This window comes from Ambystoma mexicanum, chromosome 6q (assembly GCF_040938575.1).
Source record: "Ambystoma mexicanum isolate Mex_15411 chromosome 6q, UKY_AmexF1_1, whole genome shotgun sequence".
Lineage (NCBI taxonomy): Eukaryota > Metazoa > Chordata > Amphibia > Caudata > Ambystomatidae > Ambystoma > Ambystoma mexicanum.
The window spans coordinates 297218523-297246226 of record NC_090937.1 but is presented as its reverse complement, the minus strand read 5'-3'; the positions used below and the strand labels follow the sequence as shown (position 1 = coordinate 297246226).

Here is a 27704-nt window from a genome sequence, read left to right as displayed (position 1 = left end):
TGCAGTGGAAACAGTCAGAGAAAGTAAGAATAACAAGTTCTACAAGTCTTCCTGAAGGGGAGCACATTTGGGGAGAGATGGATAATAGGTAGCAGTTGCAGTCTGGGTGCAACAGTCGAAAAACAGGCTGAATTCTCTTGCTTGCAGGATCGTTGAAGTGTTTCTTGCTCCGATGTTCACAAGTACCATCAGGGATTTTTAATTTTACTGGTACACTCCCTCCTTGAACAACCCTGACAAGTAGTGCCTTGAAGACGAGCCAGCATACTTCAACCTAGATCCATCCATCCATCAGCATATCCAGGCAGCAGCAGAAACCCCCACAACTATCCACAGGCCCGTCCACATAAACCCACCACATGCAGTTTTGAAAATTCAAACTTCAAGTCTATTGGTTAAAAACAAACGCAAACTAAATTCTCTGTGCACATGAAGCACAGTATCAAGTACAGTGAGAGGGAGAACGTCAAACTTGCACTGGACATAGTTGATATACTGGCTGCAACACCACACATAGGGCCCCACAAAAGGGGAAAGCTATGAAAGAGTTCGCACACGCATTTGCCTTCTTGCATAGTTTTATTTCAGCAGACATGGGTCATTCGAAAACTGCAGATCAATGCGCTTTCCTGGCAGGACGACCGAAACTAGAAAAAAAGGCAGCTGAAAAGCAGAATAAAGCAAGAGCAAGTGTTTGGTTTTAGCTCCTTCCTGAAGTCGCTGGATGGCGGCTTTAAGTTTACAGAAGGAACGTCTATGCTAAGAACTGTGTGCACAAAGAACATTAAAACCAGGCCAAGCAAAGAGTAAACGAAGTGCGGTATTTACTTAGCCATCACAACTGCACATTTCAATTCATAACGCAGATTAAAATCACCTGTACATTTCAAGATCACTCTGGAGAGCATGACTATGAAAACCACAATACACTGAGAAGTTCAAAGGGGTAATTCTTTGGCACACCTGGCCCCGACCACACCCAAGAGGGAGAATCGGGCACACACACGCACGCTGAAGGCACTGGCAAACACCACAGAGTAGCGCCACGGAATGGGAGACAGAAAGTTAACCATGTATCGCACTATAAATATCGGAAACTTCCCAGAGTGTATAAGGGAGAGTGTGCAAACACACCCACGCCATCCCACTTACGACCTTAACCTGGATTCGGATAAAAAAGGGTACAGGTAACACTTTCACTCCCTGACTGCGCTGCACAGGCCCGTATGCACCCCTGGCCTATGCAGAGCGGGATTCTCTACTGGTGCTAAACCTTATTATCCCCCAAGAAGCCACTAAAAACACATCAGTTGAACCTTAACCTGCAAATCCGAGTATGGCACCTCGTAACACCTGACTGACATCGTTTATTTCTCATTCCAATAGCACTCTACTGTCCAGGGCCGTGCGGTTATGCTACTTGTCTACATCGGCAGTGTAGGAGCTGTTTCACATGTTGAGAAAATCAGACATTTCATTGCCTTCCGTGGATAGCTAACAAGTCAGTATTTATAAAACTAGTTTCGGAAATCGTTTTAAAATATAGTTAGTAAATGGCTACAAACCATTCTGCTTGGTTACCACAGTTACGTTGTCTTTTTGTTTTTTGTGTCAAAGCCTGACACCAATCTTGAGTGACTGCGTGATATGAGGCAGCAGCTTGGACCTAGCCCTCTGAACAGTTGCCTGCATGGCAACTCTACGTCGGCGGTTTGAGTTCAGTGCTCCGATCCCGCTCTGACAGACTATTCTATAATTGCCTTGGGTGAAAGCCAGCAGAAGGTCTTTGGTGCTGAAGGAGCAAGGTCAGGTCAACGCCTGTGTGCCTGGCTCAATGCTTTGGTCTAGACTAGAGGGCCGGTTGAATAAGAGTTTAGCAGGCAATTTGCACTCAGCAAAACATGGCGGTAGGAGTCCGTTTATTGCCACCAGCTAAATGTACCCATCCACGTACCTCAAGATGGACTAGAGGCCTGGTTCTCAACCAACGAGGAAAGACAGTTAGGTTCAGAGGCATCCAAAAAACGCACAGGAGAACTACAACAAATCACAATTCGGACAATTAAACGAGGGGTGAAGGGTGGGAAGAAAGCCAGAGGTGCGTGCATAAACACATGTACAAAAACATATATGAGGAAAAAATGAGGTGTGAACATATTGTTCACATTACCACTCTGTCTAGAAACCCACATCACCGACCTCACTTCTGAGGTCTCTGGCCTCAGAGTAAGGAACATTAAGATATGTAATCAAGTCTTATCTGGCAAATGCAGGACGACTTTCACTTTGGAATTTTGTGTTGAGGCCCAAGGAACTATCACTATACCAGGGCCCCGGTTGTTAGCATTAAGTAAAAGGAAACGTACTCGAAAAAGACCATACCCACAGGCAGTGCCCAGTAGGGTTCTAACACGATTTCAGCATTAAGGTTTTCATGAACACCCAGGTAATCCAAACAAAAAATGCTCTTTTCTAGCATCCAAAAAGTATAAAACAATCCAATAACAGAACAATCATACAAAGATTCCTTCACAATGAGGTCCAACATGTTGAAAGCTTCTGACCAATCTATGAGCATCACTGAAACATGCCCCTCTTCGTACAACAGCCCATTTGCTACGCAGAGCGGCCCTGCCCATGTACTGGGAAAGCCCTGCATGCTGTGGGAAGTTGGAATGGGCCTGTAGGAGCATTTTCTTCCCAAACCACATCCATTGCAATCTTATAAGTGAGGTGGCGTATCATAACCACAGCATAACTAGAAAGGAGTGCAACGCTTTTCTGAAACCAAGCATTTGTGAAGCCCCATCGATGAACCCTTCATGGACTTGGGACATTTCTTAACAGCAACTGTGCCAGTAAGTCAATGACTATCAGAGTCTCATCTCTTAATGCTCCAATTTGACTTTACATTCAGCAATCTCATTTCCCATAAATAGCAGAAGGTCACCAGAAAGAGCCGCTGGTCGTCTCCCACAGGAAGACAGATCTCTACATGACGTCCTCCGGGAGACTGCACGTTTGGGGAGTTGGGCTGTAGCAGTGTGCGCGAGAGCGCACCGGAGCAATATGGCGTCACTTGCATTGGAGGACTTTTCGTTCTTGATTAGGGAGCTGTTCAGGCACCTGGAAAACAGCATCCATAGGTCAGCTTTCGGATTGCGAATGAGGCACCCTCTGGGGAAATAAATATATATAAACTGCTTGCTCTGTAATCCATACTACCATTTAAAATTGTAAATGTTGTGCCCAAACACATCCAAGAGTACAGTGCATTGTGCGTGAATTCACATGTATACAAATATTGCTTTGTGAGGTTAGCCAGCGATTCAACACTGCATAAAACACCTGCCCGGTGATGTGAATATGGCTCAGTGCATCCACACGTTTTAAAAGGAAAGAGGAACCTCTTACATTTTCAAAGGGATTTTGCTACTTATTAAAAGGCAACAAACCTGACGCAATCAAGATTGATAAATCGGGCAAGTGTGCAAAACCTGAGACACGTCTCCGCTAGCTCCAGGGAAAAGATACGTGGAGGTGATTGAAAAGGCACCAGACAGATTTGCTAGAAACAGCTTTAGGATAAGGACATGTAGAAGCAGGCAAAGGCACACCGGTTGCCGTCCTTCACGCTACACTGCTTCTGTGGTCCCGTTTAGAGGATGCACCTTGCACGTGATGGTGCCGAGTGTGTCGTAGTGTTAGCGTGATGGTACTGTATTAATCTACTTTCAACAATTTATGTCACTCAACGAACTGGGGTGGGGAATGTTCGAAATGGGGGCGAGGAGAGCATCCCCTAGAATGTTTTTGCTAAACAACGTAAACAGATTTTTTTTTCATAGTAGCGTGTTTTAGCCTCTAAAGGCAACATCAGTACAATCAGAGCAGTGCTGATTTCCCCATATCAATCAATAATGGGACCTTCGGAGGGTTAGAAGACACAATGCTTCAAATTGCAAAATTTTGTATTTGTTGGTCCCCTTGAGTAATGGGGGTGAGGGGGGAATCAAATCCATATTCTAGTACACATGTAGATATATATAAAGACATTCATCACTTATTTACAGGTCCATCGGACTCGAAAGAAAACACCTCATTGTATAAAGATAGACATTCGAAGTCTACAAAGTTTGGAATGAAATATCCAAATATCCAGGCAACTTGGGATAGTTCAGAAGAAGTCAACAAAGGCATCCTTGGTCATTGTGTGCTTGTGTTGGAGAAAGGGGCTGCCAGCACTCCAGCAAGTATAAAAATAAAGATTTTCAAATTCCTTAAACGTAGACTTCACGGGTGCTATCTTGGCGGCCTGCCAATGTCCACTGTGATTCTTGTATACAATGGGTACTTCTCGGTCTTCATCACTTTATAAGAGAGGGAGTTTATACCATCTGTGTCCATAGTTTCCCTTGTGTGTGCAATCCTGTCAAACCTGTCAACCAAAAAACAATAATTAGAAATGAGTGCTTAGATGAACTCAAATAATGCAACACAATTCTAAAGCAATGCTCTCCACTTTGTAAACTTTGCTGGTAATCAGTAGTTTCCTTAACACAACCACCGTTTTGTAAGTAAATGCTGAGAACCCAAACCTGCTACTAGGGCAGCACACAGTTTCTGTCTGCCCTCAACATCAGATTTCAAAGCTCATGCTTGGGAGCCTTTGTATACAACGTGTCCAGTGTTAGGCTGACTAGGAAACGTACCAATCCATGACCTGAACTGCAAATGGCTAAGGATTGAAGCTAATTGAGACTGCAATGGCTTATGAGCCCAAGCTAAATCTCACCTAAACAAATGGTTTACCCCTGAATTTAAGGATCTGCGACTACTTAAGAGGAGCTGCGAAACAGCATGGAGGCTTACCCCCTTAGTAGATCACAAAACAAAACTTACAGAAATCTCCTCCCAATACAAAAAAGAAATCAATTTGGCCAAACAGAACTCTTTCAATAAGCAGATCTCCAACGCTAATTCAAGCATGAGGGAACTGTTCACCATCCTCAAGGAACTAGAGTCCCTCATCCCCATTCCGGATATATGCACCAAAGATGAAACTTGGTGCTCTGACATCCAGCAAGCCTTATCAAATAAAATTTCCTTACTCCAAACGAAAATAGTCAAAATGAAAGCCTCCCTTACACAACCATCTAAGACCAACAACTCCATCATAGATCTTGCCCCAAAAGCCCAGGACCCAGCTATACAGTTCATGTTCTCTAAAACATCTATTCTTGAGGTGGAGAAAGTCATCCTCTCTCTTAAACCGTCAAACTGCCAGGGCGATTCCTGCCCTGCCCAGCTTATAAAAGATGCTGCTAGCGATCTCTCCCTGTTTATTGCCAAACTTGTCAACTCCTCATTCACGTCCGGTACAGTGCCCACCAATATAAAACAATCCTGGGTACTACCACTGCTCAAAAAGCAAAAGTTAGACACTCTTATACCCACAAACTACCGTCCCATTACGACAGTCCCCTTCCGGCTTAAAATCCTGGATAAGATTGCCTATAATCAAATCCAAAGTTTTCTGGAACTACATAAACTCTTAGGAGAGCGCCAATCAGGATTCCGTCCACAACACGGCACTGAGACTGCCCTCATTGACCTAAACGCACAACTAGATGAACTAAGAGATAAAGGAAAAATGGCTCTCCTCTTGCTGCTGGACATCTCAGCGGCGTTCGACCTCGTGGACCATGGGGTACTTTGCAGCCACTTAGACTCCGCCGCTCATTTCTCCAGAGAGGCCATAACTTGGATTGAATCCTTCCTTAGTGACAGGACCATGAGGGTGTTCTCCCCATCGGCAGCGGCAGACCCAATCCCCATCTGGTCTGGAGTTGATCAGGGCTCGTGTGTCTCCCCGACTCTCTACAACATATTCACTAAGCCCCTTTTTGATGATCTGGACCATCTCGGTATCACCTACCTACACTAACTATGCAGATGATACCCAGATCCTCCTCCCACTTTCCGGGGATTACAACAAGGATTTGGCCATGGTGAATAGGGTGTATATCATCATCCAGGCATGGATGGCAACCCACGGTCTATGCCTGAACGATGATAAAACAGAGTTGATCATCCTAGGGACACATTCTAACATTAAAAAAAACTTAGCCAGGACTATACCTCATTTGAAATTGATGGGAATATCATTAAGGTATCTAAAGACGTGAAGACACTTGGCTTCTATTTGGATGCCACCCTCTCTTTCGATAAGCAGGAGAAGTCATTGGCTTCGGCCACCGCCTACACCTGCAAGCTCATTAGAGCAGGCAAGCACTTTCTCTCTGACAACAACTGTCTTATCCTAGCGAGAGCACTAATCCTCTCGAGGCTAGACTATTGTAATGCCCTCTACATTGGAGCAAATAAATCCATCACCCACCGTATTCAAATTCTACACAACAATGCCTTACGAGCTACCCTCGGTCAATCTAAAAGATCACATATTTCAAAGATCACAACTGGCTGTCCACCCAAAACAAAATTCACTTGAAAGTAGCGTCCCTGGTTCACAAAGCCCTGAATAATGCCGCATCGAACTATCTCTAACAAATTCACAAAAAGAAACCACACGCGCCCTACCAGAACCTCAAATGCCAATAGCCTCATAATTCCAAGATTCAGGCTATCTAAGTCGGGGGCAGCAGTTTCCAGGTTCAAGCGGACCAATTATGGAACTCTCTGCCAAACCCTCTACAGGAGGAGCAGCCCTTTCCAAAATTCAGAACCAACTACATCAACCTGCTGAGGTCGGCCAATGATTAACCTATTGGTGCACACTTATCTTCATTCAACCCTAGCACATACACATCACCATCCTGTTCTCCTTTTATCTTATGGACCGCCTCACTCCGCCCACCTGGCCGATGAGCCAACGTCCATCTAGTGCCTGTATATATATTGTCTTTATTCTATTTTGTATACATTTTGCATGTATTCTGTGTGTAAATTGCAATTGCCACCTATCTGTGTTAAATTGTATTTTGTACATAGTATGCAACCACTGACCTTACCCTGTAACTTAAGCTTTGCATTTTCTGTACTGCTGCGCCCTGCTACCTTCGGGTCTGGTGCGCATTACAAGTGATTAAAACAAACAAATAACAGCGAAGAACTTGCCCGTCCATAAATCCTGGTTCTTGCAGATTTAGTCCCTCTTCCTTCCTGGGTGAGGATAGTTACACAGGGGGGTGGGGGTGACACACCCAGTGCATGAGGCAGTATGGTAAGTAATTGAACTCAGTCTAACATTGTGCAACATTCAGGATACTTCCACTGGGTAAACACTGTTTCGGATCTTGGGCCTCATGCCATACCTGGGGTCACTCGCCACACATTTCAGTTTGAATGTCACATCATATCTGTTAATTCCACCTGACCAAGTCCTTTGCTACCTTAAAATTGAGTTCGGCCTGTTCATCTTTGTATATTTCTTGCAAAGAATAAACAAAACTGCAAGTGTGGACAAGCAGAACTATTTCCCCTTTTGCCCACAATCACCTCCATAGTGAAGTCACGCTCTTCCCTGGAATGCTTCAACTTACAGACTGGTGAGGTGCTGGGTTAGCAGTCTGTATGAAGGTGGCATGGACCATCAGGGGAAGATTGACTATATTGAGCAACTTTTACAGACAGATCTGTTTTGTTCCGCTGCCTCTAGGAACAGATGGCAAAGCATCCAGGTGTAGTTATTTAGTATTGGCAACAATTCTATTCTACACACAACATGTTCTTGAGTAAAGCCTAGCCAGAACAAGCCTCACACCTAGACAGGAGTTCAGGCAGCAATGCCTACAGAAAGCATGTCATGCCTCTCCTGTTGTAGTTGTGCTGGCAACATATTGGCAATGCTTTGCTGGAATGCCACTGGTGCTAACTTCGTCCTTAGACCATGCTTATGAATACCTTCCAAAAAGGGATCTTCTGCACGTTGCATGCCTTCATAACTCAAGATACCATTGGATGGTCAAATAAGTCTTAAAAGCTTGCTTCATGGACACAAATTGCTATAAGGCACAAGGAGCCATTCTGAAACTCATGCCTTTTGTCCTGACAAGGTAGGACTTCAAAACCTACCCTCAATCGAGCAAAATAAATCCTGCACCTTAGAGGATGGGTTGTGGAAAGACGTCGGAAAGGTTTCTTGATGGATGTGGAAAATTGTCAATTGTTGCTGGGTGGAAGCTTTGGTCAGAAGGACCTCTTGCCTTTTGAAATGCCATTTGACTACACAGCCAAGAGGGTCTGAGCTTGCTTGATCATCTCGCTGCTGTAATGGCAAACAAAAAAACAGCTTGAGCTAGGAGTTAGATGGTGCAGGTGTTCAATATTTGCAGATGAGTTGATCCTCAAGTTGGCAGAGCTTCAATTGTAGATTGCCTCCTCTTGGGGGCAATGAGACTTCTCGCCAGACCCACAAAGCGGATATGGTCCTTACTATTTGGCTTTTTCCAACTACCTACATTTGCATAAATATGTTTAATCATTCTTTATGACATGTGAAAAAACGTAATTTATAATTGAATATTGTAATTGTCTTGCTTTGGCTCTCTGCTCCTTGTGTTACCTAACATGGTGCCTCGGCTGTTACAAATGTTACTTTATCTCATAATTTCGATCCAATATGTGGAAATATTGTATATATGATTTATCAATGTGACATACCAGCCTCAGATGAAGAGCCAGTAAAGCTTGAAACACGCGTCAGGCTGTTTGACCACTCTAAATAAATACACTGCATTTCAATCCTTGCATTCCTTGGCACAGTGTGTTTGGGGACCTCCTGTTTATGGTTCATGTAACAGTAGTATACTGGCAGTATACCCACACCTCCCAGACACTCGGTGTCTTGTGCTACTTGACTAATAATTGTACAAGCCAGCGCTGTGGATATTTTCTACTTACTCTGCCAATTGCTGTCTGCATGAATAAGAAAGGTCAATATCTAAGATAGAGGAGCCACTAAAAATGTAAATGACCATGTAGATCACACAATATATGCATTGATGAAAACAATAAAGCACATCTAAAACTGTGCAGTAGAGCCAACTTTTCCAAGACACATTTTGATTCTGGAAGCTGAATAAACAAGCCAATTGAAAGGAGCATTACCGCCTTGTGTGAAATCTAATCTTTAAAAAGGATGCAGATGACACAGCAGACAGTGTAATGGACAGAGGCAAAAAACGGATCAACTAGATAATTGCCAATCCTTCCCAAAGGAACAGAGATCTTTAAGGTAAGAGACCTTAATTTTAACATGATGATACACCTCTGCTTATTGCTCGATGAACAAACGACTTCATGGGCATATACAAAAATGGGGATGACCAAGAAAAAGCATTCTTTCTTCGCACACTTTATTTGGTCAATATATTATATCAAACCTATTAAAACAGTTACGTTGGTGATCAGGGCATTATCTTTGTTAAAGAAAAGGCCATTTCGCCATCCAGAAAACAAAGTGTTATCCAGCGAGGGAGGAGGGGGGGATTTGACCCTTTAGAAGTTAGTCCCAAAGTGGAGTCACAGCATTCACAATTCTTAAGATAAAACAGCATCCAAACAGTAAAGCACTCAAAACAAGCACATAAGGAAAAGTAGTATCACAAAAAATAATGTAAGAAATGCCAAATGGGCAAAATATCCCTTTGTTATGCCCAATAGTGTGAAACTATCGGAGCAAAACCAGGCTCAGTCTGTGCATCGCGAGACCTCACTGCAATCAATGCTAGCTTCTAGCATCCACACTTGAGGAAAACTGCTTACCTATAGGATGCACCGCACTGAAGGCAATCCCCTTTTTAGTAAATGGAAATCAAAATGCAGACATCTTGCATTGAGGCAGTGCAGTTTCGACTCCCTTCAGGTTATTCAGAGTTTTATAAGGTTCCAACTAAGAGCAAAGTTGCTTCACTGTGATTCCAAAACAAAGGGCAGAGGGAGGCTGATCTTAAAAAGGCTTTGGGGACATTCAGATCAGAGAAGTGCTAGAGAAAGGCGGTGGACCAGAGACAATTCACTTAAGTGCAGTCAGAAGGGGAAAGTGCATTAAGTGCAAAACAAGGTCTTAAATACACACAACGCAAGAGGCAACATTTTAAGTGCAACATCAAACAGAGGTGCCAACTGGGTGGGCAGAACAGTAAACAAAATAAATGGGTGCTTTAGATAAAATCAAATGGTTTGAAGCAGGGCCAAGAGTAGTGGGGAGAAGGGGGAAGAACTACATTTTAACTACAACCTTTTTTAAAGGCAATAGTTTAACAAATGCAAACGATCCCGCAGCCTACACTTTCAAGGCACACTATTATATAATGTAATCTAATGTAATAAGGCATTTTTATAGCACCTTGTATGGCCTCAAGGCGCTGTAGGTAAACACCATTGGAGGACCGAAGTACGAGGTTTGAGAGAGAGATTGGTCAGAGGAATCTAGAATACGTTTTTTGTGCGTTTAAGCCAGTGCGAGGTGGGTAGGGGTGGCTAAGTCCCTGCTAGTGACCCATGTAGAACTGGCTTGTGGATGGGCGCTGTGAAGGCTGTTGGGAGAGTATGCAAGTCAAGGAGATCGATTATGTGCCTAGCTAAACCGAATTTCTGTGGCAGGATTTAGCTGTAATCTAGTGGCAGAGTGGATGTGCAATATGACATCAAGTAGCAAGTGATTGCAGGTGTGTGCGGGTGGGTGGCTGCGCCTTGGGAAGGATATGGCTATCTACCATCGAGATGGAGTGTGATACGTACCCGTGAGTAATGGCCGTTTACTTGTTTCGTTGATGTGACAGAGTGCAGGTCCTGTCATGCGGGTCTATGGGAATCCTTTGTGCATGCTTAATTTTTGGAGTCTCCTCATCTGACTCATTGATGTCCCTGCCTACATTTCTGTGGGTGAAGTTCACCCGAGAGGCGGATTATATCAGTCAGGGTAAGGGTGGGAAGAGCCAAGTCTCAAGTGCCTTCCTGAAGGCGAGGTGATCCTTTAAGTGGCCGATATTAATGCCTGTTGCTTCATTCCAATAGTTGCCAGATTGTTAAAAACAAAACAAAATGGTCTTTCTCTTTTGGATGTCAGCTTCTATATAGTTTCTTCAATTTGTATTTATTTGTATTTATTTTAATTTTATTGTTTGCTTGTTAGGCGCTTGTACAATAAGAAAATACTGTTTCAAAGCGCCCACAAGCCGGGGGGGGGGGCGGCGGGGAGGGAGCACGTTTGGGTCATACATTAAAAACAAAATATTTAAGAAGGGGGGGGAGGTGGAAGGATCAAACCTACTATGCCTAGTGAGTATTTAGAATGTGCAAGTGCAGCAAGGAAGAGGGGGTAAGTGCTGGGGAGTCCGAGCTCATGGGTAAGCCATAGATGAAATTCTAGGAATGTTGAGTGCTACACAGACTAGGGCCACGGGAGGTTTAAGTACGAACCTCCAGGGTGGAGGGTGTGCAGATGCAAGTGCTGTGGATAGACAGGAGCTGGGCAGAATTAGTGTGGGAGGTCAGGGCACCGAGGATGTCTAAGGACCCAAGACACCAATCGCAGCAACTGTGGAATTAGCAGAAGAGAGAAGGGAAGGAGGAGGAAAAGAGGAAAGTCTTAAGGAGCTTCCGGAAGTTCCTGGTCAAAGCGCAGAGGGAGGGGGAGGCTATTCCATAGGAGGGAGCCCGTTGAGGAAAGTGAACGACCACCTACGTTGGTGCCAGAGAAACGTAGTGGTCTAGAGGAAGAGTGCGATTATTCAGTGAGATAAAGGTGAAGATAGTGTGTCCCCAGGCCAAGACAGCCTTGTAGATGATGCAGAGGGATTTGAATTTAATCCGTGGAGCAACCATGCGCCAGTGAAGACTTTTTAGTGCAGGAGATTTTCATTAACTTATGTTGACTTGAGGTGATCAGCAAAACAACTGGTAATGTCAAATAGATTTGCGAATCTTGTGGAAAAGCAGAACGAGGTGAGAATGCAAGGACTCCTTGATAGTTTTTATTTTCCATCTATATGAAAGGCCAACGTCTTTTTCTTAAAAATCCAAATTGTAAAATGATCTACAAGAAAAGTTTCAGACAACGTCCAAGAGATCACCTTCAACTACTGACAAAATGGGAGAGCTAATGCCAATTATAAGGGACATGTGAACCCCAGATGTCTTGCCTCACTGCCTTTTAGGTGTAAAAAAATAAGGAATACTGAAGGGGGAAATCAAAAAAATCATACATCTATTTTCACAACAATAATTACTTTGGGTCCAAAGGTAAAGTGGATTTTATGGAGGAGGCCAAAAGTCAGAAACAACTTTTTTTCAATTTCTTACTCCCGGAGAGAGCCAATTGCTTGTTCTGATGCAATTTCATCATCCTTTACAATTCTTTGCTTCCTCCTTCATGGTTTTCCGCAAAATGGTAACTTTATGCCACTTTTTCCTGCCGTATTTTGCCCTGATGACTAGTGCACTGGCGGTTATCATAGACGATGAAACATAATAAATCTTGCATCTCATGGCCTCTCACTTCTTAACTTGCTTGTAAGGAGGAGCGGTTAGGTGTGACAAAGGGTTAAGAGAGCCATGTCTAGCCGTCACCATATGGAGTCTGGCTTCAGGTGAAAACGAACCCACACTGGAGCAACATCAGAGGCCTTATGCTACTTTGCGGGCCTATTTGTGAAGCCAGATGCCAAGAGTTGGACCTTAAGAATGTTTTCGCCTGTCTCACAGATGGTATCCTGGATGGGTATGGGGGCAACAGAACAACGTCACTTGTTACTCCATTCATAAGAAATGACTATCTTTTCCTCAGATTTCAATGGCAGATTAAACGGTGCAGCTGCCTTAGCCTTCCTAGGAGACTGTTGTGTGTAGAGGATGCCCTTCAGGCAAGTCAGGTAATTTCCCTTTGAAGGTGTGTAGCTGTCCCATTTGCAATCCACCAGTGAGTCTGGGGAAACCACTTATCTTCATGTTGACCTTCGGGACCGGGATTCTCGTCCTCTTATAAAATAGAGGACTCATCACCTTGCTCTTTCTAGGTATAACAGACAGATAGTGAGAAGGGATGAGTCTAGGACTTGGGAGGGGAATGGTGGGATAACTTTCTGGCAGTTATGGGGTTTGTAGAACTGAGTGAGTTGCTGTGCCTGAAGTCTTGCAAAGACTTAAGCAAGGGTTGAAAGGCGTTCTCTGCCTCCACCTCCACAAGATGATCAAGCATTTTACTTTATTTCCTGAGGGGCAGGCAATAGCATACCATTTTTTTAAATGTATTTATTTTGAATTGGCTGATAAAATCAACCTTTCAAAAAGAAAAAAAAATCTTTTATACAAGAAAATATCTTCCATTCACTGTATTTGCACAATTATCACAACAATAAAGCACATTGTACTTAATTTTTATCACAAGAAAAGAGTGTACCTTAGCACAATACGAATTTCATCAAATTAGTCATGCTCACAGTGCAGATTTCATCAAACTAATCAAATTCTGTTTTTTGCAGGTTGAATCCATTCAAAAGGTGTATCACTGCCAACTTTATAGATGTTTGATTACAAATAATGAATAGCTCCCACATTGTGTGAGATGTTAAGTGACAATCGCCAAGTAGGTGATAGAAATACTTTTTTCCCGGCACAGCTAGCTAATTAAATTCAGTTAACAAGTGTTTCAGTGTTTCAATACTCGCTGCATCCTTGCAGAATCTACAAGTTACACCATCTGTGTCAGTACTCCACCTATGGGTTAGCTCCTTAGTGTGCCATATGTTCAAGGAAAATCTTAAATATTGGTGTCTTGCTTTGGCACTAGAAAACTTCACAAGATAGGTTTCTAGGACATGCATTTTTTTGCTGGAACAGTTGTGTTCCCTGTATCGTCTTGACTTTATACAAAGCTCTCTATTAAGGATTCAGTCCCATTGATACATTTTCTTTTTTACTCTGTCTGGGTTGGTCTCTAAAACGTCATTAGAGACATTCACATCTTTCAAAAGTTGCTGGACTTTTATTAGCCATATGCACATCTGTTTACTTGATTAATTCAATACATGATTTGCAACCACGTGCATGATGGATTTATCATTTGCTGCCAACAAGCATTTTTGATAAAATGCAACAATTTTCCATTTATATCCCATACTAAGGGATACCAAACCCAATGGTCTGCATGGGTTGACCTTGTGGTAACTTCACTAACCTTCTCCAATAGGATCCCTCTAGCCTTGTCCAAAAGGGGTCGTTCCTCCATGGTCTAGTCTCTGCACCATATAATAGTAATGCTATTGCCTTTTGTTTATAGAAGTGCAGCGCAGGTAGCAGAGAACATTTTCCGTACTTGCCCATGATTACACAGGCCTTAGAGGTTACAGTTTTTACATTCTTCTTAAGATCTTCATAATATGGTGCATCAGAAGGATGGTCATTTGTGTTAAGACCTCATACATTTATATTCGTGTACAATGTCCACGGGTCATTGTGTAACAACTACCTCAGCTGCGTCTTTACTTTAATTCATGAATTGAGGTTGACCAAAATTGTGCATTTCTCTTGATTATCAGATGGTTTCTCTCCACATATGTATGCAAGTCATTCAGTAGCATTTATAATGCCCTGGGAGCCTTTGCCAATAATGCAAGATCGTCGGCATAGAACAGCCAGGGGATGCAGTGCCTGTTGAGTCTTGGAGGATTGGATTTAATTTCACCAAAACTGTCTCATATCCGAGACAAAAAGTTAGACTGCCAAAGCAAGGATACACCCTTTTTTAAAGGTCTTGGTAAGTGGCTGTTGGGGCTGTTAAATTTCCATCCAGAGATAATCTAACCTGGATCATTGTGCCTATATGCTGTTTAATCCAATACAGAATTGGTCCAGGGCATGCTGTTTTCACAAGTTTATCCCACAACAGTTCCCTGGACACGGAGTCGAAGGCAGCCTTGAAATTTATAAAGCCCATGTAAACTGCCTGATGACTTTCTTCTTTAAGAAGCTTAATACCATGTAAGGCCATGAGATTTACATGTGTTCCCATTCCCACCACAAACCCGTTTTGAAATGGATCTGGTAAATTTGGTGTTTTAACCCATTTAGTGAAGTGTTTGAGGATTATGCAAGCAAAAAAATGTCCTGGGACATCCAGCAGGGTGATGGGATGATAACTTTCAGGTATTTGCTGATCACCCTTTTTATACAATGGTACTATAATAGATTTTAACCAAGAAGGTGGTAGTCGGCCAGATTGAAATACTTGTTTGAAAATGATCACCAAGATGGAGGCCCAGGATTCAGGATGGGTCTTTATCATTAAATAAATTAGCCCGTCAGGGCCTGGGGCCCTGGACCTGCTAAGTTTGCTTATATAGTACACAATGTCGTCCCTGTGAAAATCAATAGCCATTTGTCCAGCTGCTATATTTTCATTAATGGAGATGGAAAGATGCATTTATGAATATAAGGTCTTATAAAGGTTGTAGGAGGAGACTGACAATGAGGGGCCACGTTTGTGGACACAAACCATAACCTTCATGAAAGGAAAAAACCTATCCCTCCCTACTTCTAAGGAGCTTGCCCTGCCTCAACCTAGGAAACTTTAATGACATGTCAGAATGTCCATCCAAAATTAATATGTTCACCGTCCTGTGTCAGAAACCTAGCGATCTAACCACAACACTTAAACCAAAAGGCTACTACAAAAGTAAAGTTCCTTCACAACGATAATTACTCCCTTCTGGTGGCTTGCTTTAGTCTTCTCCTAATAGTAATTATTTCATTGTCCCTTCAAAACAGGGCCAGGGGAATGACTCCTTCCACCTAGTGTAACAACTAGCAATGTACAACAAAAGCACCTTGCAGGTAACAATAGAAATGTCCTACCTTGTCTTCGGCAAAAATGAGAGTGAAAGTTTACCAGAGACCCCCTGCCCCACCTTCTAACACAGGTGTCGAAAGGGGGTTTCCGGGAAACCCTCTTGGAGGGGAAAAAACACGGTTGTGGAATGTTGATAGATTGGTGGGTCTCGTCGATCCCTCACGATTGGAGTAAGATATCTTGCAAGAGGGAGTCGCGTTGGTTTGTCTTGGGGTCTAATCGATCAGACTGTTCTGCGGGAATAGAATGGACAGAGTTACCTATTTGTTAATCCCCATTTCCTTGATGTGACACAAAGTTGAATAATTGGGAAGATACCTGCGGGAGGATCCCAAGGGGTGTTACGGAGAGTCTCTGGTGGCTGGGAATGTTGTCTGGTCTGTTACAGATATAAAGAAAATGGAATGGAAGTGTCTTGAATAATGCTTAGAGATATGAGAAGTGGAAGAGAACAGAAGCACGAATGTTTAGAGAGCCCTACCTGCTAATGTACCGGAGTATGGGTTTAGCGTGCTGAACCTTGGGAGATTGAGTGTCAAGCCGAGACGAGATCGACCAGTGTTGATTACTGCCAGGAGGGAAGGCAACTAGTGAACAAGAGAATACAGACAGAACAGGAATCCTGCTTCGGGAGAAAAAGGGGACGGCTTACGTGGGTCTGCAGTGGGTTTGGTCCGTAATGTAGAGCTGAGCAGAACTGACGGGTCGGAAAAAATAGGGATGGAAAGGCGGAAAGTTCCTGCAGGAAAATGTAAGCAAAGGAGAGTAAGAAATGCTAAACTGATTTAGATCAGTGTGACGCGCGTATCGCAGTTTTGATAACTCACGGAGCGCAGCTGTCTTGAACAGTAGCAACGTGTAGTACTCCTGGCAACTCCCATTCATATAGCACTTCCGGAGAGGGAGTAGGAGTCTCGCTCTCGTCCTTCTCTCGATCCTCTAGACCGCTCCTCTGTGCTTTAGGCTCCATGTTGGAGGTATAAACGCTCATCCGTGGGTGTAGCCGCCAACGGTGCCAGAGAGGTTTTCCGAAGTCCCGGTGTAACACCTAGCTCCTTTATCAAAGTTCTCCACGGTGAACCTTGAGCACTTTTACAGAAAGCTTGTATCAGTCCCTTCAACTCTTTCCAAGAAGCAGAAAAGATCATTGCTTTATCTAGCCTCCCTTTAATGTCTGGATGAGTATATTTTCCAGGCTCTCCCAAGGGTCCTTCTTGTAAAGATTTTGCAAGTCTACTTGAGCAGTGGTATTGGCTTGGCCAATGTGACAGGGGAGAGGACTCCCACTGCACTCTGCTAGAGCAGTGGTAGAGGCTTGGCTGCTGTGACAAGGGAGATGGCTCCTGAGGTACTCTGCTTGAGCAATAGTATGGCTTTGGCCACTGAAACGAGGGAGATGTCTCCTGATGAAATGAGCTGAGCCTCTTCCTGGAGCACAACTGGTCTTCCCACCATTCCAGTTAACTGTATTACCTTGGGACATGGCTCCCGTTCTTCCCGGGGTCACAGGGGCCTTTTCTCCTGCTTCTTGCTTCCTGTGGGGCTCTGAGACAGGCTTGTGGTCTCTGTCATTTTTGGACCAGACAGTCACCTTCCAGCACTCATGCCACTACCAAGTGAGTCGGCTCCATGCCGGCTCTCAGGATGCTCCAACATCCTGCCTTTCCTTTCTTGCTCCCAGAGAGACTTGATTGCTCCTGTTGCAGCATTCCGACTGACTTCCTGGGCTTTGTTTGCGTACTCCTGGCTTCCACAATCAGATATCCTTTGTCCGTTCTCACGTTTCAGTTTATACTGTTGACGTCGCTACCTCACGAACCGTCAGCACCATTTGTGAAAGTCTGAGGCACTCTTTATGCTTCCAGTGAGTCACCTCGTTACAGTACTTGGCCGACTTCATCTGGTCACTCCATATGCCTCTCACATTCTTTTTCATCTCAATAGGTCTTACACTTGTCACATTCATGGGTTTACAGTAGCAAATGGTTTTATCAAGGGTGGATGAAAAGGGCTACCATGAGGGTAGGGGCTTATGTGCTGTGGTGGTGGTGGTATGGAGGCTTTCTCCCAGGAGGACGTCCTTATCCCTAGGAGGGTAGGCCCTCCCTATGAGGTCCTCCCTCATATTACCACCCCTAGTAGGACTATTGGGTAGCAGACTCACATCACTAGCCTCATAGGACAGGGATTCCCCCTGGGGTGAAGTGATGAGACCTGGAGAAACATCACAGAACAGATTCAGCAGATGTTCAGTGCCTCATGTAAGGGTGCAGAAGGAGGAGACTGACACTCAGTTGGCATAGTGATTGTTATAGACTTTTATTCACCACGAAATAAAGAGAAACCCTAACTTTTCCTACTTCTTTGAAAGGTTTCCCTGCCTCAACTTTATTTACTTTACATTCACAGGAGCGCACTCAACCCATGGGCTTATAGGTGCTAGTTATAGACAGAAAGAGACAAGAGATTGACAATAAAATACTAAAGGTGTCTGTCAGAATGTCCTTGTAAACTAAAGAGTCCACGGTCTTGTGTCAAAATCTTGAATTCTGCCCCTTACACTTCTAACTAAACTAGAAGGTGGGACAATGTTCTTGGTTTAGGAGAATGACTCCCTTCTCCTGGACTGGGTGGCACAATTCTGGTTACAAGTTCTTAACCAGGGGGAATGACTCCCTTACCCTTGCCCCAATACTTCACAAATAAGGAACTGCCAGTACTATAACACTCTGTATCAGAAGGTTTACCATTTCTTCACTCCAGGGGGAATATGATACGATAGGTTATTTATAACGCGCTTAGTACCCGGAGATTTCTAAATGAGGACCCTGGGATCGAACCTGTGGTGTTCTGTGTTGTCTTTCTTTCAAGGTGAGCACGTTGCCCCTGAGCTATCCTCCCTTCCCCTGGCTCCAAGGTTCTGTACAGAGTTCTCTTAATTGTCAAGAGAATGGCTCCCTTCTCTTGACCGTGGCTTTTCTCCAAACTGGGGGAATAACTCCCTTCCCCGGGCTCCTTGGTTTTTCCTGGTGCACATAGCCCTACCAGGAGATGGTCTCCCTTCTCCTGGTATCTTGGTTTCAGTCACTTTGCCCTCAGTGATACTCGGGGGGGGGGGGGGGGGGGTGACTCCCTTCCCCTGATGATCCTTGTTTCACAGTTTTCCTTCTTTCTCAACAGTTCATGTACAAGTACGTTCCTTGACCCAGTTTTCGCCATTTATGGCCCACTTGGTCTCCTGGCTTGCCAAGTACAGCCACAAGGAAAATTACTTGCATCTTACTTGTTTGGGTGCAGGTCCCAGACCAGTATTTCCCTGCTCTGATTTGGCAGAATTGGTTTACTCTCCTGCAAAGTACTGCCACAAGCAGGTGACTTGCCTCTGTGTAACTGTTAGGGCCCCAGATCCTTCTCCATTTGAGGTTTGTCCTATCCTCGTTACAGGTCTCATGTGTCACCTTAGCACCTTCCTCCCTTCCAGGGAGCTTGTAGCCGACTGTTAGCTACTAGGCAGTGATGGAGCTGCTTCCGCCTGCCTGGTGACTTGTCCCCCGTACCTCCTCTGGCTTTTCCATACCTCCTGTTACCTTGCTTCATGACTCAGTACCCTGCTGGGGCTTCCTGGGGCTGGACTATGTCTCTGCTTCACTGAGTTCTCGTCGGCGGAGTCTGTGGTCGTCCGGCATCTCCTGTTCTTGGGCTGCTCAGCTTCCCTTCAGAGCAGTTGACGTGGCTCTGCTACTGCAAAGCCCTTCAGGGCTTGTGGTTCCTGTCTGCGTCCTCCGTTCTGTGTCGGTTCCCGGGCAGGATTCGAATCTCACGCGCTGGAGATCCTTTACACCAGATGCCTCCTTCGGCTGGCTTCGACTAAAGGTCTAGTCCCTTGTTGACCTTTTTACTATGCTGCAAGCATACTCTTGGAGCAAGGGTTAAGTCTTCCTTCTGTTTACCGAGTGTGATCTTCAGCAACATTCCCCACAGAACTTTTAGGACATCTGTGCTCAGGCTTCCCTCACACAGGTACTCAAATGTACTCAAAGAAAAGGGGGGACCGGACCAGAGCTAAGCTAAGGAATTAAGGTGTCGGTCTGTTCCTATCCCAGAGACATAACGATAAAGAAGAATATTAAGTTGGGAAGCTCAATCTGGTGGTCTCGTCTCATAGCTCCAGTCCAATAAATACTAGAGACCCATCCAGGCCCAGAGAACTGACACACAGGTTTCTTAGATCAAACCAGCACATCAGAGTTCTTTTAATTCAGAGAAAGGCATGAAGGCAGGACCAGAGTTTGTTGGACAGGAGGACATCTATCCAGGGGAGGGATGAGCCAATCCCAACTTTCACACCAGGGTTGTACGCTATACCCAGAGGCAGAGTCTGGCAGGCAATGGCCATCTCATCTAAAACACCTGAGCCAAGTTACAGCAGAGGCTGGCTCTGATGTTATCAGTCAGTAGCTGGTGAGGGGAGGAAGGGCTCATTGATGCTGACTGGAGAGGCGAACAGAATGAGGAAATAGGGTATCCAGTAGAAATAGTGAAAACAAGTATAGAGATTACAACAGTGAATAGAAAACAGAAACATCAGAAATGTCTAAAAATATATATAGGGGTGTGGTAAGGGGCTAAAGCGAGTGGGAAGCGGGTTGGGATTGGGTTAAACACATAGGGAATCGGGTGGCTTGGGAGGGGGGGACCCCCACTCCCAAAAAGAAAGAAGCAAACAGATGTATTTTTCCATTTTCAATTCACTGTTATCATTTACTGTTTTGGATTAGGTAAAATCGCATAGATTTGGAAATACAGGAGAAACAAGGCTGGTGGAGAGACCCTGAAGGCAAGTGAAAAGACAGATCTTGAAGGTGGGTCTATAAGAGACGCAGAGGGCCGATAGGAGGAGGATCCAGAAAGTTGGGGAAAGGAGGGCCCAGAAGGTGGCAGAGACAGAGAAGTGTCAAACCTTAGTGGTTATGAGAGACATGCCCAACCTTCTTCAAAAGTCCCACCTTCCTCAAAAAAAGAAGTTGTGAGAGTTGGAGAATCGCAGGTGTTGTAAGATGGGGTCGAAAGGGGTGAACAATATGAGGAGACTAGACCATTGGCGCAAGAAAACAGTGACAAGAGAGACGTATAGCCAGGATTGTGTAACAAGTCAGGGACTGGAGCAAATGTAGCAGGGTCCACCCTAAGGAGAGCCTACTGAGGAAAGGGTGTGTTTTGTGCTCCTGGCCGAATGCATAGGAGCGACCGAGCATAGCGAGGGAGCCCGAACTAATCAAGAAGGCTTCAGGGGTGTTTCTCCGTCTGAGTAATCTTTTTAAATAATGAGTTAAAATGGAGCATTTTACAGTACACCGTGATAAAGAAGGTAAAAATCCACACCATTTACAGTCAGTTTCGTATGGTAAGACATGAAAAGAATGTCAAGTCACCAAAAATGCAAGAGCATTTTCCAACACGTTTTCATAATGCCCACTATACGCCAGTACTCTGCAAGTGCAAAAAACTTTCATACTGATTGTGCCTACACATGTCCATTGTGGTGAACCTTTATATGACAGTATTCCCAGATACGAAAATGCTCATGTTTGCTTTGCCCATAATGCCAGCAATAATACTGCAACAAAACATGTTTAACCTGGTGCATATTTCTCCCGCTCATCTGGGCCTCGAGCCCTACTGCTCAGCTTGAACAGTGGCATTGTTAAATGCCCACTCTGCGCTCCTGAGGGGGCATTTACAGATTTTGGGAGGGCCTTGCCTGCTCATGCCCTACCTTGTCTGAGCCTCTGACAAGAGAGTAATAACGAAGAACAGGAGATCAAGGAAAGTAAAGCAGAGTGGGTGGTGGAAGTCGTGACAAATATCTGAAGGGTAGAGAAGGAGGTGATAGGAACAATTGAATGGGAAACTTTGGGTAACTTCAAGGAAGGGAATACGGATGGGAAAGGAACTGAAGAGGTTCAATGTAGGCCTGTTAAGGCACTAAGAAAGGAGGACGTAGAAGCCGAGGACCATTATAGGTCAAGGGAAGGAGGTGGTACCGAATGGTGTGGAGTGGAAATTTGTTAAGGAGAAAGTGGGGGCCCTTATGTGCCACCTAGGGAGGCAGAAACACCTAATAACCAAGCATTGTGGCACTGAGGTATGAGGCAAGACTCTGGGCAAGAGACAGATTAAGGCAGGAGAACGGAACACAGAAAGATGGAGAAAGGCAAGGAAGGACATAGTGAGAACCCTGTCCCAGCTTTAGAGAAGCATCCTTTCATTTTCTGTCTGAAATCTAGATTGGAAGCCCTGCCACCAAACAGCCTATTTGCAGAGTCAGCCAAATGGATTCCAATAGGGAGTTAAAACAGATTGATAACTAAGTAAAAGAAACTCAAAGAATTGCACGAAACATGGTGTGGTAACCACTTAAAAAACCGGACAAACATTACTAGTGCTATGTGGATTTGCTGAGACAAAAGTGGCTGAGAATTACTGGGATTGGGGAGAAGTTTTAGTGGAAAAGTAGCCCCAAGAGTCACTATTTGTCAAGCTTTCTCCGAGCACTACCGCACAGTGAAGGATAACTATTCTGACAACTTTCAATTTCGTTCAGACTCTACTTCCTTGTTTTCAACAAACCCGTACCCATTTCTAAATAAAGCCTTTGCTAAACCTATTCCTTGGTCAGACCCATTTGTCAAAGTATGTCATATGACAGTGAATGAAAATCTATGAAGCTCAGGAAACTGCTGCGGACAGGGTGACTGTAGTAACAGAGCGAGTCAGACTGAATGATTTCTGTATAATGTTGGCATTTGGACAAAGTTGCTGTCGATGAATGGTGTCTTTCTGTGTACTGTCACTTGAACGTCGATGTGGATAGTTGCTTAGAAATCTACTGGCAAACCTGTTTTTACCCGTTTGGTAGACATGGACGTGTCAACAGCTTCACAGTCTAAGGATAACGAGGATTTTCCATGTACAGTCTTCTGTCTAAATTTGGATTTTGTGGCTTTTTCCCCTATTTTGAGGACTACTTCGAGGGATCAGATGAGACCCCTTCTGTGGGGAGCTTGGCCTTGGTGGAGGAATAGTTCTCACCCATAGAAGAACCTCATCTTAAGAGGTGTATGCTTCACAGGCTTGTCTGTGGCACGTTTAACTTTGAAGGGCATATCTCCCTCCAAGTAAGGGTTTTAAGGGTTAAGCCTCACAAATTTAGCAGAGCTCAATTTTGTGAGTTCGTAGAAGGCAATTGAAACACGGAGTGCAGATCCTTGAGAAAAATGTTTCTCTTACCAATCGTAACAGTCCTTGAAAAGGTACTTCCCCGTGTTGCTCTCCCACTCGTACCTTCTTCAGAGGCTGACTTCACTTTACAACGGTGGAGGGTGAAAATCACAGAAAAAATACAAATGCTCAGTTAAAGCTAATGAGGAATCCATAGCATATAAACATGCCGTGAAGAATCTGTAATTTGCTGCCCTCAGAGGAGTGAGCCAGTTCTCTTCATTGGTCAGTGAAAAAAGGAGCAAAATGAGATGGGTAGGCTGTAAATTAAGAGGCTGTCTGCATGTGTTATGACATTTTGTAAATTGCTAGGATACATGTGTACAGAGTTTTCTTAGCTTGACAAGAGGTAATTATTCTAACATGTGAAACGATAAAAGAACTGATGCTGGAGAACTTTACATTTTCTCAGACTAGTTGAACCGTAGAAGGACTACATTAGATTCTGCCATATGTAGAACTCTCAACTTTCCGAGTTCAATGTGTGAGAAAGCCATTCCATCCTATCTTTTCTGGGTCTTATGGGATATGTAGTGATACATTTGAAATGGAAAAGAAATCTACTAGTACCAGAACTCCAAGAAAAACAGGACTGGAAGGCTTTCTCGCACATGGAATTGGGAAACTTGAGCACTCCTGCATATGAATAATATCGTGTGCTTGTTTTTTTCAGACTTTTTCAATACTACTGAGATAGGTGATTGTTTTTTTTTCTCCAAAAGCCTTGTTCCATCAAGTAACTTAGTCTAGGTGGATTTGATTGGTTATTTTGCAATAGTTTCCACTTGTGTGACTTGCGCAACAGAAAACATGAAACAAAGATTGTTTGTTCTCCTTTTAGTCTTAGGATTTTAAAAATGCCTTAGAACAATTGGGAGGAAGCTCGAAAGTAACAAGGGCATACCTCAACAACAATCATGCACTGGCATTTGAGGGGCACAAACAAAACAATGCAAGTTATTGGTGTATCCTACTATACTGTAGGGCCACTCCTGGGCAGTTGTGCCGTCTTTGCGTGCCTCTGCTTTTTTACAATGACATGCTTTTCTTCCCCCTGACCTGGGTGGTGAACGATGCAGTGTCGCAGGAGCTCAGTAGGAGCTCACACTTTTGAAGGGGTTTCCATCCGTTCCAGGTTCTGATATTCTGACACTCTAGTAAACATGCCTCATTCACAATTCAATTTAACTCAGGTTTAGATCAGGATTTGGACTATGGCACCAAACAGGCTCATAGTTTGCAGGAACCAAGACTTCACTCCTCCCTCTGCTTGTGCCACTTGCTATCTATATTACTGGGCTTAGGCATACATTAAGAGCTAGGTTAGGGCCCCCTCGCGAAAGTGATCAAGATTCCTCTTTTGACTAGTGAGACGCTAAGAGAGAGTTTGCATCAAGTGGCCATAACTGCAATGTAGGGAAAAAAGAAAAGAAAAAAAAAAAAAAAAGACTCGACTGTCCTTGCAGGGTATTTGAATAATTCACAGCAAAGTACTAAACATTTCTCTGATGCGTTATTGCTAACAGGGGGCATTAATTGTTCTTGCCTACTCACATTTCTATCCACCTTAAACCAAGTAAGAGAAGAATAAATTACTTACCCTGGTAATGTTCTTTCTACTGGATGTTCCTCCCACGTATTCCTCATCTTTGATATATCCAATATCCTGCTTGCAGATTCTGTAACTTTTTCGACAGCAGACAGCGCCGTGCGTCGTCTTGTGGCTTCAATCCCGCTCTTGGCCGTGACATCGACGCTGCTACTAGCACGCACCACACACGTTTCAGTTCATGTTTTCCCCCTTTTCAGCACAGCCGACTCAAAGGTTAAAGAAACTGATGTTGAAATAGAGGAAGGTATAAATATCGGAAATTCGCCCACAGATAGAAGGGCAGCTTAGAGGGGCGATGAGCAAAACAGAGAAACACCCAGTAGAAAGAACATTACCAGGGGAAAGTAATTTGTTTTTCTAATGGATCGTGTCCTCCCACATAGTCCTCATCTTTGATAGACTCCCATAGCAGTATGCAGATGTAGGTGGGAAAAGAGAATTTACTTCCGATTTACACTATAAAAACAGCTTTGCCAAATGTTTTGTAAAAGGTGTGCAGCGAAAACCAGGTTGCAGCACTGCAAATGTCCTGCACTACCACCCCTCTTTGTAAAGCCGAAGTGGCTTCTCCTTTTGTGGAATGAGCTCTAAGATCATGTGGGACTTCCATGCGAGCCACAGTGTAACATTTGGTAATGCACAACACAGCCCATCAAGACAGGGACAGCCTGTCACAGTCTATGACCCATATAGGCCACAAAGTGCTGATCATCTTGCCTAACTTTAGAGAGCCTGCTAATGTAAAAGCTCAGTACTCTTTTGGGATCAAATCAATGAAGCCTCTCTTCATTCTTGGAATGATGAAGAGTTGGATAAAAAGATGGCAGGTGAAGCTCTGACACCACCTTAGACAGAAATGAAGGCTGAACCCTCAAAACAACGTTATCCTTATAGAAAGTAGTAAACAGTGGCTTGGAAGAGGACGCATGAAGCTCGCTTGCCCTGCGAGCCGAGGCGATTGCTGTCAGAAAGGCAGTCTTCAAAGTCAGTATCCTAAGAGGATACGAATGAAGAGGCTCAAAAGGAGCACCCATCAAGAAGTTTAACACTAAATGAAGGACCCAAACCAACAATAAAAGGAACCAGTGGGAAGATTCGTCAGTCCCTTCAGGAACTGGATAACAATAGGAAGATTAAGAGCCTTGTTCAGACGAGAACTTGAAAATGGAAAGCGCCGCCAGATAGCCCTTTGCAGTGGAAATCTGCAGCCCTGGATGGGCTAGAAACAACAAGATAGATAACACTGATGATGCGTCACAAATAAAAACAAGTAAAAGAGTCTATGTTATTATCTTTACACCAGCTACAAAACTTGTTCCAATGGCAGCGGTATAGAGCTTTAGTTGCTGACGTACTTGCCGAAAGCAACACCTCCATTACGTCTTCCGGGAGCTCCCAATCTCTGTATGTCATTCTCTTACAAACCAGGCGTGAAGGTTTAGAGTTCTGATTTCTGGGTGGAGAATGCAACCTCCTTCCTGAGTGAGCAGGTCTGTTCTTAAAGAATGACGAATTGGCGGGTAGATGCTCATGCCTAAAAGATGCAGTACCACGTCCTGACCCAATCCGGAGCAATCAAGAGCATGTATTTCCCGAACTTGCTCAACCTCTTGATGACATGAGGAATGAGGGGGACTGGAGGGACCGCATACAGGAGTGAAACTTCCCATTCCACCACCAACGCGTCCCCCAGAGCTCCTCTCTGAGGACATTCCCTGGAGCAGAACAGGTTGCACTTCATGTTGATACTGGAAGTGAACAGATCCTATAGAGGTATCCACAAAGGGCGACAATTTCTATAGGGACTTCCTGACCCAACTCTCACTCATGATAGACTCTGCTTTGCCTGCTCAGAGTGTCCGCTGCCATGTTCTCTTCTCCGGCTAAGTGAACGGCCGATAATGAGATTCCTTCTTGCAGTGCCCAAAACCCAGAGCTGTATTACCACTCTGCACAGTGGTAGTGACCATACAACACCTCTCTGGTTGCGGTAATGCAGGACCATGCATTTATTGATGTCAGGATGTTCTCCCCCCCCCACACAGAGGACAGAAAGGCCATCAGCGCTAGTCTGATTTCCCTCCACGCTAAAAGGGTTATGTCTAGTTTGGACTCTGATGGAGACCAATGACAGCTGATTGTCAGATCGTTTGCATGCGCTCCCCACACTGTGAGGGAGGCGTCCGTAACTACTGTTCTCTCTGGCCATGGTTGCCAAAAGGGTTCTCCATTCATCATGTTCTCCTTGGATGCCCAGCACAGGAGATCCTGTGTGTCATTGTTCGGGACCTCAAGAAGATCAGTCATTGTGCCAGACAATTTCATAACTATCTGCAGAATATGCTGAACCCTCACCTCAGGTGGCGAAGCTTTCCTAGAGGAAGCATCCAAGACCACTCCAATAAATTGAAGGTTTTGGGTAGGTGTCATGTGGGACTTTTTGAAATTGAGGGAGAAGCCCAGATTGTGGAGCGAGTTGCAGGTGATGCCGAGATGTTCCATAACTTGTTTGTCCAGGTAGGGGTAGATATAGTTTCCTTTGTCCCCTTTTAGAGAATTGTCCCATTGTATTTCTAACCATAGAATAGAATCAAAAGGACAACCCCTCCAACTCAGAAGCCAAATGCGTTTGCTGTGGTTGGCGAATCGCTGCACCCAATAATTTTGCAGCTACTTTGGAAGTTTTCAATTTTTCCAAACACTCATTGGCCTTGGAACCAACCAGTTGAGAGCCATCAAAGGGCATATCCAATAGCATTGCTTCAACGTCCGGAGCAAAACCTGACATGCAAAGCCACTCAAACCTTCTGTTTAAAGCGATTTCCGCCATCGCACAACTAACGCTAGCTGAGGTATCTAAACCAGATTGCAGAGATTGGCACATGGCATCCTTTCCATCTTGCACAATGTTGAAGAAGCCTTCCCTTTCCTCACTCTCAG

The 27704-nt window shown here is 44.3% G+C and overlaps 1 protein-coding gene across 1 annotated transcript in view; it reads right to left on the bottom strand.

Annotated features, from left to right (window-relative positions):
• Positions 1-560: 560 nt before the first annotated feature.
• Positions 561-27704, bottom strand: part of B4GALT1 (beta-1,4-galactosyltransferase 1) — a 399807-nt gene continuing 372663 nt past the window's right edge. The window contains exon 6 of the mRNA XM_069630783.1: positions 561-4438. Within this exon, the coding sequence (XP_069486884.1) occupies positions 4303-4438 (136 nt within the window). The 3' untranslated portion in view covers positions 561-4302. The remainder of the gene's footprint in view (positions 4439-27704) is intronic.